The 14,435-nt window shown below is 39.3% G+C and overlaps 1 protein-coding gene and 1 long non-coding RNA gene across 7 annotated transcripts in view; one reads left to right on the top strand and one right to left on the bottom strand.

Annotated features, from left to right (window-relative positions):
* LOC139046198 (uncharacterized) overlaps positions 1 to 12,838 on the top strand; it is a 27,695-nt gene extending 14,857 nt beyond the window's left edge. The window contains exon 2 of the long non-coding RNA XR_011505912.1: positions 9,287 to 12,838. This is a non-coding gene — a long non-coding RNA (uncharacterized lncRNA). The remainder of the gene's footprint in view (positions 1 to 9,286) is intronic.
* The window catches only part of NREP (neuronal regeneration related protein), a 28,347-nt gene continuing 26,595 nt past the window's right edge, over positions 12,684 to 14,435 (bottom strand). For all 6 annotated transcript variants that reach the window (XM_044780097.2, XM_044780098.2, XM_044780095.2 and 3 more), the window contains one exon: positions 12,684 to 14,435. In XM_044780097.2, coding sequence (XP_044636032.1) covers positions 14,310 to 14,435 — 126 coding nt within the window. In that variant the 3' untranslated portion in view covers positions 12,684 to 14,309.

Here is a 14,435-nt window from a genome sequence, read left to right as displayed (position 1 = left end):
GGAGAGCAAATAATCATGTGATCACTTCGGCAGGAACCAGGCAGTTGCAGATTTCTGTGATTAGACTCCGGAAGAAATAGGTAAAGTGTTTAGCTTAGATCTAAAGAACGTAGATTCCATGGCACGCCTTTCTTGAAGTTATGGAATCAAGTACAAATGAGGCTTTTTGTATCCCATCAAAAGGTCCAGGCTAAAAGCTGTGGTCGTTAGTACCTTACTTAACTAGGATGGTACTTGCCCTCCTTCAGAAGTAAGCATCTTTCAATCCCAGAATTGAAAATTGAATAAAGAAATATTTTAGAAAACTAAACCCAGTAATATTAATATTTGTGAATTAAGAAAACTTAAAATTCAATCTTTTATGTACTTGTAATGTTTGGGAATTGCATTTGAGTAATAGCTTTGTAACTTCAATTTAAAATATCTAATTAAGTAATTGATTCAGATTTGTGGTTTGCAGTGAAATTCTCACTAACTATATAATGCAATATTGTAACACTTGAGACAACTCAGGGTTCATGATATTTATAAACTTAATTTATTAAACTTATATGAATTACTTAATACCTTGGAAACCTTGCCAATCAGGCAATTGAATTACTCTAAAAGGAAATAAAATTTATGAAACTTATAAATGCAGTGTAAAATATGTGAAAGTGTTCAATTAATTAGTTTTAAATGGGATCAAGTATTGTTCAAAGGCCATTAGAGTGATTGCTAAAATTGCTAGGCATAACTAGAATAACAGGATTTGTAAATTGAACTTAAAGCCTAAGGAAGAATGAGGGTATTAAAAATTAGTGACAATAAAGTGAATATCAACTTTTGAAAACAAAATAAATACCTGAATAGTCTTTTCTACATAGAAGAGCTATTCTTGAGTAAACCAAAAATCTCACGTCAGCTTGTCCAAGTTCGAGATGGACGGGCAGCAAGTGTGAAAGTGACTAAGGCTGGAGGTTGAGTCCTCGAGCTCCACTGGAGGTCTCAGAATGCTAAGCCTGCCAACAGCTGCTTCAGTCTTACGCTGAGCAGAGAGCAGAGAGTCCAGAGAGAGGAAGCTGATCCCCTCCCTCCATCCTACACTCATCAGATCCCTTGGCATATTATGTTCACTCCTGGACACCTATCTTTAAGACCAATTGTTGCCAACTGTCCTGAGCCAGTTTGATCATTCACTGACTCTGAGGTTCTTCTTTGTTTGTTTTTGTGGATATTTTGGTAAAGTTAGAAGTGGGTGAGATTAGTTATCTCCCCACAAAGTCACTACCGAGTGATAAGGAAAACAGGTCTCCAACCAAATTCTGCCATACATCTACCAGATGTTTATTAAACAACCATCTGTTGTTAAATAGACACCAAACAGTTCATACAATCTGAAATGCCAGCTCTCTGTGCTTGGATGTAATGTGACCATACTCTTCCTGGAGGAGTCTCTACAGCCCGATGTGATGGTATTTTACTGGCAGAAATCTGCAACTCCAATGGATGAGCTGGCTTCCAAAATTCACAGGACTCTCAGAAGTGCACAGGCTTAGACTTGTGAGGCAGCCATGCAGAACCTAACAAGATACTCAAGAGAAAAAACCTTGAGACTCAGACAGACGTAGGTTCAAATATTGACAGGCCTCATATACTAACATGGGAATGTTACATAATCTCTTTTGCCCTCCATTTCTTCATCTGTAGGCAGGGATAATAAAAACTACTATTTTTAAGGTTGTTTTGGGAACTAAAGGAAATAACGCATATACAGTCATGCACAGCATAACGATGTTTTGGTCAATGATGGAGCATTGAAGAGGGTCCCATAAGATTAGTACCATACAGCCTAGGTGTGTGGTAGGCTACACCATGTAGGTTTGTGTAAGTACACTCTGTGATGTTCACACAATGACGAAATCGCCTAACAACACATTTCTCAGAATGTATCCCTGGTTTTAAGCAGACTATAAATGTACATAGAGTCCAATAGTCAGCCCTCATTAAATATAAACTATTAATGTCATTGTTTTGTGTGGTTTCAGAGAAAGAACAAGAATTTTTGAGTGAGAGAATTAGAAAAATAGTGAGTCAATTCAAAGAGACAATTTTCTGCTAATTATAGTATGATAAAAATAGATTAAACTATCTTTTGCTGTAGTAAATTCCTATTGGGGCAGTATCCAAGAAGAAAGTGTCTAAGGTCTTAGCAGAGGTTTATCTAAGGTTCCAGAGGAGATTCCTGCTGGGGTAGAAGATTAGATGTAGAGAGGTCTCTTTACTTCTCGCCAACACACAGATTCTGTAATATTGGCCCATTTCCTTTCCTTGTAGGTATAATTTAGGTGTGGTGATCCACGTGTAGTCACAGGAGGGTTCTCTAGTCTTACTGTTTTACAGACTGAGAATGTGAGTCTATAGGGATCACTTTTTCTTCATTTCTAACTCTACGCCCTGTTTCTGAAAAACAGTTGAAAACTCTTCCACAGCATCTTGATTCTTGTTATAAACAGTGTGAATAATTTTCTGCTTTCACATTTCTTCAGGTGCATACACATTCACCAATCTGACATTTCGCATTCCTCACTTTACATCCACAGTCACACACATCTTCGAACACCCCTGCCCTATGTTTGTTTTAAAGGATAGGTCTCTACTGAAACAACAGGACCTTGTTTCTGGGATTAAAACTGTGCCCTGGGCTACCTCTCTAGCTTTCTGCCATTTGTATTTTCATGCCATTTGATTCTTGCACTATTTTTGTATATTTACTTGCCTCTCTGTTCTCTTTCCCATCAGGAAAGGCTGCACTCAGCTCTTTATTCCTGAGGTCCCTGCTGTAATGTTACTATCCGTACAGAAGTCATTTGCTGACTTCCCAGAGACTGAAATCACGTCTTGTCTGGACTCCACCTCTAACCTCGCTCTGGTTAGGTCTGCTCACCCTCCCCACTTCTTGGTTATATTTCACCTTGGGATTCTCCTAACACCCAAACCTGTGTGTTATTTTACTGTAACTTTTAACAAATTACAATCAATTTTTAACCAGCTCATAATATTTCCTGTTCCCATTGCTTCATGCATGAAGAGTCAGAGGAATCCTTTGGTCCTTGGTGAATAGACTAATCATAAAATGATATAAATGCTTTATAAACATTTAAAAATATTCACCCTCACTAAAAAACAAAGCAAATAGAGGCAACAAGGTAGTATTTTTCACCCATCAAATTAACAGAGATTGGAAAGCAGGCGTGCCTGCAAGCCTAGTGAGCGTGTCCTAGGACAGGCATCGTGCCTACCAGCTGATAAGACTGTAACTTGATACAAAGTTTTGGGAAAGCAGTTTGGCAAAATAGAAAAGGAAAAATGACAGATATATGTAACACTTTTGGAGAATAGAGGGTCATCATGGCATTATTTAGAGTGTGAAAAATAAGGAACAACTTAAATGTCCACTGTAGGTAATAGATAAGGAAGTTTGCTATGATTGAATATTTTGCAGACATTCAGTATGTTTTTCTCTTCCTCTATTTTTTTAAATTAAACTTTCTATTTTGAGATAATCATAGATTCATATGCAGTTATAAGAAATAATACAGAGGGATCCGTTTTACTCTTTACCCAGTTTTCCCAGTGATAACATCTTGTAGCACAATTTACAATCAGGATACCGACATTGATACAGTCAAGATGCAGAACATTTCCATCACTACAAGGATCCTTCATGTTGTGCTTTCGTACACTCCCTCCTGCCCTAGCAACCACTCATCTGTTCTCCATTTGTATACGTTTGTCATTTCAAATAGGTCATGTAAATGGAATGATACAGTATGTAAGCTTTGGGGATTGGCTTTTTTTCACTCAGCATAATTCTCTTGAGATTCATCCAGGTTGTTGCATGCATCAATTAATTTATTTTTTTTTTATTGCTGAGTAGTATTCTGTGATATGAATGTACACAGTTGGTTTAGCCAATCCATTGAAAGACATGTGGGTTGTTTCCAGTTTGGGGCTATTATGAATCAAGCTGCTATATATATTCACGCGTAGGCTTTTACATGAACATAACTCTTCATTTCTCTGGGATAAATACCCAGGAATGCAACTGCTGGATCATATGTCAGTTGTATGTTTGGTTTTTTTAAGAAACTGCAAAACCATTTTCCCGAAAGGCTGTATGTTTTTACATTGCCACCAGCAATGGATGAGCGATCCAGTTTTTCCTCATCTTCATCAGCAGTTGGTGTTATCATGAGTTTCTATTTTAGTTATTCTCATAGTACATAGCGATATCTCATTGTGGTTTTCATTTGCATTTCCCTAATGGCTAATAATGTTGAATGTCTTCACGTGCTTATTTGCCATCTATATATTCTCTACGTTGAAATGTCTCTTCATGTCTTTTGCCATTTTTTAATTGGATTATTTGTTTTTTTACTGTTGAATTTTTCAAATTAAGATATAGTTAACATATCATAAAACTCATCCTTTTAAGGTATACAATTCTGTAGTTTTTAGTATATTCAAAAGATTGGGTAACCATCACATTTTATATAATTCCAGAACATGTCAATCACCCCAAAAAGAAAGCCCATATCCATTAGCAATCGATCTTCATTCTCTTCCTCAGCCCCTGGCAACTTCTAATCTACTTTCTATTTCTATAGATTTGTCTATTCTAAGCATTTAATATAAATCAAATCATACAATCTGTGGCCTTTTGTGACTAGCTTCTTTTACTTGACATAATGTTTTCAAAGTTCATCCACATTGTAACAGGCATTAGCGCTTCATACCTTTTTATGGCTGCATAGTATTATATAATGTGGCTATACCACATTTTGTTTAGCAGTTCATTAGTTGATGGGCATTTAAGTTGTGTTCACTTTTCAGCTAAGATGAATAATCCTGCAATGTACAATTGTACACAAGTTTTTATGGGCCCCTATTTTCAATTCTTTGGGTATATACCTAGGAGTGGAGTTGCTGTGTCATATTCCAACTTTATGTTTAATTTTTTAAAGGAACTGCCAAACTGTTTTCCAAAGCTGCCGCACCGCTTTATATTCCCCCCAGCACTGTACCAGTATGCAGGAAACAGAAAGATTTAAGGGAAAGGCTCTGCCATCTCAGACAAGATATTTCACTCTGGGCAGTTAATTATCCCTCAACTGAGCTAATGATTCTGACCTCACAGTGTTGCAGAGGGACCATATGCGAAGTGATACAAGTGACAGTGTCCCACACATGTAATGAGCAAGCGGCTATTTTTCACACTCCTCCCGGGGCTGCTACCACACTTTGTAATGTCCCTCTGAGCTAATCCTCCTCCTCCACAAGAACTCACATCAAATACTCCCTCATTATCACATCTGACAAAGCAGATCCTAGCTGTTAGTGACAAATTAGAGCATTCCACTTACCCCTCTCTCCTAGAAAGCAGTGCCCCTCAGCTCTGCAGGGGACATTTGCTCTTCAGAGACTAGCCTTGGGATTTTAAGGAGCGAACTAGCACGGAGAAAGCCCCTGAAGAGGCGTGAGGAGCCACCCTTGCTTAATCCCCTTTCCTAGATATCAGACACCTTTGGCACAAGCAGCCCAGGGAAAGGAGAGGGTAGGAGGTGATCTAGGGCCTCTGAGCAAAAAAGTGACTGTCTCCCTCCTTCTCAGGGGCCCTGGGAGCAGCACTGCGGTGAGGAGCACAGTGGAGACTTTGCTCAGGACTGGGGCTGCCCAAAGTGTCGGGGGCAGAGCGCATGCGGCTCTACAGCAGCTGTTTAGACAGTACCCAGGGCCCCACCCTCTCAACTTAGCTATGTATAGGACCCCCCTGGTGCCAGCACATCATACAGTGTGTCCTTCGTGGAAGCCTCTGTTATTGATCCTTCCCAGACCTCAGCTATGATCTTTAAAAACAAGTTGGTTCAGCCACAAATAAGGGTTCTTATAAGAGGGCAATAGGAGTGGTGAAAGTTCCAGAAAACAGGTCACAGGAAAATTGGCTAAAGGAACTGAGTCAGTTGGCCTGGAGGAGAAAAAGGCAAGGAGAGCAAGATGTGAAAGGCTGTTGCATGAAAGAACGAGCCTGCTTAGTCTGTGCAGCTCTGAGAACTCAGCTAGGACCAAAGGGTGGGTGGAAAGTAATATAAGTGTTGGGCTCAGAAAGGTTTCAACTAATAAGTAAAGCTGCCCAACTTGAAGGAATCAGCAAATTAATGCATTCCTTAAATTCTCTATTCCATGAGGCTTTCATGTGGCCACATGGGTCTCTCAGTGAAATCGCTAAGCTGTGCATTAATGGCACTGTGTATTGTGTGAGGGAATAATTTCGTATTGCTTCTATGTAGTTGTGCTCAGAGGTAAGCCTAATGGACGCATGCAATAAAAGAAAAGATGACCCCCTTTTTCTGCCCTGATTCATGAGCTGCCTGCTGCTCTCCAGGCTTTTCCCCAGGTTGCTGCAGTCTCAAGGACTGTAGGGTTGGGAGCCTGCTGTATAATCCCATTTCTCTCACTGATCCAGGCCCCCTTCTCAGTGACCATTGACCCAGCCCTTTGGGACATGCTGGATAGAGATATAATGAAATGTCTGGAAGAATCTGGAGGGAAAGGATATTAGCACTAAAGAGATGTGAACTTCTAAGGGAATGAAGTAAAGACTCTAAGAAGAACTGCTGATCTTTTAAAAACAGACTCATGGAATTTGCAGGCCGGGAAGACTGATCCTGGGGACCTCCCTCCTGCCTCCCCCATGGAGTCAGTGCCTGGACCATCCACGGACAGGCAATCTGGATCTTTCTTTCACTTCCCATCAAAATTCACTGGTGCTGTGTTGTCTCAGGGACCTGTCCCCAGCAGTGCCATAAGTTCAATTTTCAAGGCTTCAATCAGAAGAATACTGGGGGAAATGAGGCATTGTGGCCAGGTGGGAGGTATTTCTGGCTGAGGGAGTTCCACAACACACAGCGCATAGGTGGTTGTCTAGCTCAGAGGTTTTCAAACTTTTAGGTTCTTATACCCTCTAAAAAAATCTTAATAAAGTAAGTAATACTTTACATCTTTACTAAAGTAATAAAAATCATACAATTTTTAAGTTAATAATAAAGTTTTTCATCCTAAGTTTAAATACTTTCAAAGGATGTAATTTGGAACATATTGTAAGTGTTTCCATTTTAAAACGAAAGTTGAATTTCTTTTGTAAATGTAGACAATCAAATCTAAACAATACGGCAATTGATAATTTATCATTCCATTTTTAAAAACAAACACTTCTTGGGGCCAGCCCAGTGGCGCAGTGGTTAAGTTCACACGTTCCGCTTCAGTGGCCCACAGTTCGCGGGTTCAGATCCTGATTGCAGACATGGCACAGCTTGGCAAGCCGTGTTGTGCCAGGCATCCCACATATAAAGTAGAGGAAGATGGGCATGGATGTTAGCTCAGGGCCAGTCTTCCTCAGCAAAAAGAGGATTGGCAGCAGATGTTAACTTAGGGCTGATCTTCCTCAAAAAAAAAAAACCCAAAAAACCAAAACACTTCTTTAACTTGCAGAAATTTCTTTTTTTCTTTTTCTCCTTGAACTTAAATTTTCATTCCACTTCCCCCAAAGAATTTTACCTTAATGTAATTTTTGTTTGAAAAGACTTTATTGATTACCCTATTACATTTATCTTCAATAAAAATGTATCCAAATTAAATTTTTAAACTTTTATTTTCGGTGACCATAAAACACTAAGCATTAAAAAAAGCTATGTGGTTGAATTATCATTCTTAGCAATACACCACTGATTAAAACAACACGAGTGCATGATACTAATTATTAAACACAAAAAGTGAAATTATATTGCAAATGTATCTCTCAATGAGGTGACAAACCTTTTTTATTTAGTTCATGTGTCTGTAGATGAATATTACTTATTGCTGGAATGAGACAGGAGTCAGAATCAATTCTATTTGTATTTTTTTGCTTGTATAGATGTAAGCTATAGGAATTGAAAGTGTTTTACTATAGAAATGTAATTCAATTCTTTGAACTCCTTCCATGTTATATGCCAAATTTCATATAATGATCTATCATTGAAAATATTTTTAATCTTCTGTCAACTGATATCTTCATTAAGTCCCTCTTCATTTTTCTTATAAGCAGTGAATTGGAAAGGACTTTATTTGCAAAGAGATTTGTTCTGGTCATTAGAATAATTCACTTTCTCAATTTCTGGGAAGTATACCAAAAGAGCACTACTAAGATTTACAAAGTTATTGTTATTTACCCTGTAACACTTTCACTTAAACTCACCTTTTTAAATCTTGTATCTTCAGAAATGATAGGAAAAACAGATATATTATTAATTTCATTACACTTTTGCCAAAATAATGCTTTTGATAAAATGCCTTGACCTTATTTCTTGCTTAAAATATTACCATTACTTTGGAGCTGTAGATTTAGCTCATTTATGGAAAATGTGTATCACGAACCCCACTGGCAGAGCCAATCTTCACTGTCAAACCGATTAGCCAAATCAGATACACTTCTGTCAGAAAAAAACTTCGACTTCATTTTTTAATTCAAATCACTATTTTGAGGATTACTATAAAAATCAACAAGAATTAAAGCACATCTTGTGAAATTGATCACTAAAAACAATCAGAATTAAAATGATATACATCTAATATAATTAATGCTTAAATAAGCTATAAAAACAAGATGATCAATACATTCTTTCTCATATAAAGTAAGAAGAAAGATAAAAGCCATAGTCTATGTCAGGTAAAATTGTGTGAAGCTACTGAATGCTGCCAACTGGCTTTGAAGAATAAATAAGAACTAGTGTAAAAATCAGAAATGCCACTAATGACAGGAAGATTCTAGGCTGTTAATCAGTCTAGTAGCACATAATTTTTTTGTTGTTATTATAAAAAAAGATACTAAATGTCGTGTAAGATAGAATACGATGAGAATTGACTATTGTTGAAATAAATATTTCACACTTTGGTTTGATACAACAGGTTTCGACAACTTTATTAATTAATGTACGTCAAATCTGAAAGAACCCGCATGAAAGTTTATCCTTGGGTTTTATCCATTTTATCTTGTGAAGATTTGGTATTCCCAAAAGGCATTCTGATTACGTTTAAACTAATCAGCATTGCAAACCTACATTGCTTTAGGTGTTCTAAGGTACTTTTCTTCCCGCTGAAGATATATTGTAGGGATGAGTATGGAAAATAATTGCTTACAATTACAGGAAGAAACCATTTTTGGTATTTGATGTCATCTACTGATTTTCTCCTTGATTCACTCTATCAGGACTCTCCCTCAAGAGCAAGGCATTCTTCAACAAGAGTCAGGAGGAGGAAGAGGAAAAGGCATTAAATAAAAATGGTCATTACTTCCATCACTTCACTTTACCATTTTTCTGAATTCCGAAGATCCATGTGTGAGCCCAAACACCTCACTTCTGTGTTTTCTAACATATCACTTTCAACGTGTGTATAAGAAGGAAAAGCCCAAAGTTCTATGGATTTCTGACTAATTATTAAAAGAACCTTTCTCTTTGTTTGCTACATCTGGGGTTTTTGTGTCATATGAAGGGCAATGTGTCATATTAAAATTAAGGATAGGTGAGACCTATATCTTTTTTTTTATAACGGGAGGAAAAAGACTATTATGAACACAGACTCTTTCTCAGTAGATCAATTTTAGGAAAGAGTAGAGTATATATAGAGGATCTGGAAATTAGTTGCCTTAAAACTATCCAGGAGCGTGTACTCCTTGGAAAGACTTCACAGACCCTGAGGGACACATACCCAAGTTTGAAAATTGTGAGTTTATCAGGCCTCTATACAGCCTAACCTGACCCAGTCCAAGATTTTTTTACCATGGGAATCTCAGTTACTGAGGGAGGGTAACTAAAGAGTTTTAAAAGACATTCGGAGGTGCAGATGGAACTGCATTAGTCCCTGTTTGGGCAATTGTAATGAGAAGCTTCTGTTTCTAGTCCGATGTTCATAGACCTATATATGCTCCGCCTATCAAACAATAAGATCTCACAAGGTCCCCTGGCCCTTTGCTGGTGAATCAGCACATCACCATCCCCTGAAATCAGAGGATTAGTGTTGCAAACTGACAGGCCAACAGAGGCAGGCAGGTGATGTAAATGAATGGAGCAGACAGGGGACAAGAAGATAACAAATGTGAGGATTGGATCCTGGAGAGGGCATGCCTCACGACAGGCAGAGGCCGCTATGCAGCTTCAACCTCACTATTACTAGATCTTCCAACTTTCAAGGGAAGTCAAAAACCAGCATTTTCATGTGAAATTTTCCAGTGTGTAAATGTTGGCAATTAAACCAACATTTTTATAAAACACATAGCAGGCAAAACAAAAGTCTACAGGTCAGATCAGATCCATGGCTGTTGGTTAGCAATCTCTGCCCAAAGGCAACATGGTGATATTTTTGCCTCCGGAGAGAGAACAAAGCAGTCTTTAATCAAAGTTTGCAGTCTCCTGCTCTGGCCCCAGCTAGCGCTCCAGTTTCTTAGCTCTGCCTCAGCACTTACTAACCCTAACCCTTCACAAGTCATTGCTGATCCTCACAGGTGGGTCCTGCAAGTTTAAAGCGAAGTACAGGGTCAATCATCTATGTCAAGCTTCATGGAGGCCAAGGGAGCTGTCAACAGCAAACCAAAGTCCACTGAGTGGGATAGAACTTTAGACATCATTTATGCCAGCTTCTCTGTTTTTATAGCTTCCAGACACATTCTCTAAATATTCCTTTCAGGGCTAATAGCACTAGGATTAACAAAAGAAGACTATGCGGTCCCAATATAATAGTTCCTGGATGCTCTCCTCATACGCCTCAGTCTCTGGAGCTCCAAGGAATGAAAGACCTCTTCAATGAAAGAAGTAACTGTGATTCTGGTTTCAGCTCTTCTCACTTCCAGCCCCCGACCTACAATTACTCTGAGCACTTTAACTTCAGGTGATGTGCTGGTTTTATAATGTGTCCATAAATTCTTTGATACTCCTCCTTTTAGGAGGTAGAGCTTAATTCCCTCCCTCCCTCTGAGTGTGAGCTATACTTAGCGACATGCTTCTAATGAACAGAACACGATGGATGATGGCGACTTCTGAGAATAGGTCACAGGCATTGCGGCTTGCTTCCAGCTCTCTCTTGAATTATTTGCTTTGGGGGAAGCCAGAGGTCAGGAGGACACTTAAGTAGCCCTGGGGAGAGGCCCATGAGTGGAAGAACTGAGTTCTCCTGCCAACAGCCATGAGGGAGCCATATCGGAAGCAGATTCTCCTGCCCTGGTCAAACCTTCAGATGACTGCAGCCTGCTGACATCTTGACTGCAAACTCAGGAGAGATCCTGAGCCATAAGCACCAGCTAAACTGCCCCTGAATTCCTGACCAACAGAATCTGTGAAACAAGTTTGTCGTTTCAAGATGCAAAGTGTGGTTGTAATGTGGTATGTGGCAACAGATAACTAATACAGATGCGCATAAAGCAACCCAGGCCGTACCACCCCCATGGCCTGGCCTCCTCACCTTTCTCTGTTCCCCGTTTAGCAAGGGCAGGAAGGCAAGATGTATCCCCTCACAGCTGTGTTAACATACAAGTGATGGGAGTCTACTGGGTGAGGACAATGGCAATTGTCTATAGGATGAAAGGTAATTAAGTTTAAGGAGGACTTCCACATTCAGAAGTATTAACCTCTGGATGGGATTACCAAAAGAGGTAGTAATAGCTCTATTTTATGAATTTTTTTTTCAGAAAAAAAGTTCCTTTCTCTTGTTAAGATTAAAAGTTGAGGCTAAATAGGAAATTTCACCAAAATCTGAGACGTGTATTAATTTCAAAAGTAGCTCCCCAATTTAAAAGTCTCTCCTGACACACACACTGATCTGCACTCTCCAGAGGCTGAGCTCCCAGTTTGAAGCAAGGCTGCCTTTTGCTCCTCTCCCTTCTCTCTGGCTCTTATCTCAAAAGTCTGTTTCTTAGCCTCTGTTCAAGAGAAACTCAAATATCTGAACCCAACCAGAAAATTTAGCAACTTGTGTGTAAGCCCAGTGGAGGTTTCACTCTCCTAATGGATGAGAAGAGAGCAGCAGGCACTTCTCATGCCCAGGAAGAGCATGAATCCCCTGAATTGTGGGGTTTCAAGGTCACATGAGACCTCCAGAAGGTCCTGGGAATGCCATCTTATCATCTGCAAGATTCCAGGTAGCTGGGCACATATGAATTAATGACTTCGAATCAATTTTATCCTCTTCCAAGCATAAGCCTTTTGTCTGTGTATAAGTGAAAATATTCCATGAAGAAGTAAGGTCAAGTATCCTTTGGCAAGGATAAAAAATACCACAGAGTAGGTCTCAACAGCAAGGAGTAAGAAAGCATAAGTTTTGAGGTATGTGGGAGTGCCCTGAAAGGGGGAGGAGAGTATAGAAATAAAAGGGTTTTGGTTTAATTCTTCTTTGTATCCAGAGGCAGCTCCACAAATACCATCCTAATGAGCCACTGCCTAGCCCCTAATCCCATAAAACCTTCAGAAGGGAAAATGCACGAAAGGCAGAGCTGATTCTCTCTCTCTTTTGATATTTGCCCTTGGGTCTACTTTTGGGGTTCTGAGAACAGATGAATTAACACGACCCTGTGAAAGTGTTCAAAAGTAGGCCTTTCCAATGACGAGCCAAGCCAGTTACCTTACAGCTTGCATATTTATTGAACGAATACTACTAAAATAGCTAAAATACATTGGGTACTTGTCGTGAGTGCATCAGTAAAGATCACATTGTTACAAAAGCCTGCATTTTCAGCAGTACACAACTGCAACTCTATATAAATGCCACAGATGCAGAATACTGTTTTCTTGCTCTATTTACACAGCTCATATACCTATTCTAACAAAGGAGGGAGGGGGGGAAATGCACGAGAAACTCAGGCCAATGGGGGAGCGAGAAGAGAACGAAGAAGTGCAGCGCATGCATCATCGATGTTTAACAGTCAGAAGCGCAACAGTTCAGAACAAAGCCTGCCCTGTAAAAGGAAGAGCTAAAAGACAGTTATATAAAAATTAAGGTGGGCTTTCAGACTGGCTAACACAACAACATTCCATGAATAGATGGTATTGTCTGATTTTATTTTTGTTTATCCATTTCATTGGGAGCAAGGACAAAAATGTAAAATCTATACCTTGCTTATCAAAACTGCCGAAAAAAGAGCGCACTGCCTTTTTTTCAATTTAATTTTGTAAAGACATTTTTCCAACCTAATTTTCAGGAAGGGTATAATTTTCATATTCCTACTTAGATGCCAGTTTTTTTGGATTTTTTTTCAGAGGGCATTTATTAAAAAAAAGAGTTCGCCCTTTTTTTTCCCAAATATCCTTTCAAACAAAAAGAACCAAAAGAGACACCTAAAAACGCCTGTCAAATTATTGCTTTTCTTTCTCTAAGTTAGGCAGGCGAGGCTACTGAAAGGAAGAGACTTGGTAAGTAAATTACAGTTTTGTGATTGCTCCCACTACAGTGACGGCGTGTCCATGAGAGCCAGCCAATGAGACGTGAGTCTCTCACACCCTCTCTGGTAGCGTTCACTCAACCTACAATGCTGAAGAAGAAAGCCACACTGAAGACACAAGGAAAACAAGTCAATCCAGTCTAGAGAACAACATTCAGGGAAACAGAGTACCAACACCTTCTTAGAACATGGAAATAAAAAATAACTCCATCAGAGCTACCTCGCCAAGGAGCATGTTGAAAGTCCAAAATAGCACCATTCATCAGTGTCTCAGGTCCTGTGGCAGCATCTCGGTCACTTACCACAAGGAAACAATGAGTTTCAAACTACTTCTATACATCAAAAGAGTACATGGATAAAATATAGAGATATACAGACAATTGATGAACATAAACTACTAGGCTTGTTACATCTAAATGAAAAAAAAAAAAAAAGGGGGACTCAGCCTCTGCAAGAAGCAGTCTGGAGCTGTGTGAGTGAAAAGGCAGGAGTGGACCGGTTGTGTGAGAGCAGTGGGAGTTTGAGTTGTGGAAGACGTCGTAGCGAACCAGGCCTGAAGGCCCACCTGTAAGGGTTGTAAACGTGGATTCACAGTGTGAAATTCTGAGCGTTTTCACAGAGTCAGAATGATTAAAAACTGGTTTGATGATACCTATTTGTCCACTGTAAATTCTCTAAAGCAGGGCTCAGAGTCCCATAGTTTCTTCTTATACTTGATGATTTACACAGAAAAAAATCCCATATATGATACCATGACCTCATCAATACCCATACACCATATGTAATACAAATGGAGGTGTTACGATTAAAAAGAGTGGAGGTAACTGATTCTTGGGGAGTGGAGTTCATTGCTGCCAAGGGGAGTCAGGGAGGCAGCCTCGGTCTCGTCATTCTTCTTGCGGTTCACTTCCTTTGGGACAGGAAGTCTTCC

The sequence above is a fragment of the Equus asinus genome, chromosome 9, assembly GCF_041296235.1.
Source record: "Equus asinus isolate D_3611 breed Donkey chromosome 9, EquAss-T2T_v2, whole genome shotgun sequence".
Lineage (NCBI taxonomy): Eukaryota > Metazoa > Chordata > Mammalia > Perissodactyla > Equidae > Equus > Equus asinus.
Note: the sequence above shows the minus strand (reverse complement) of the source record. Positions and strands in the feature narration are given on the sequence as shown.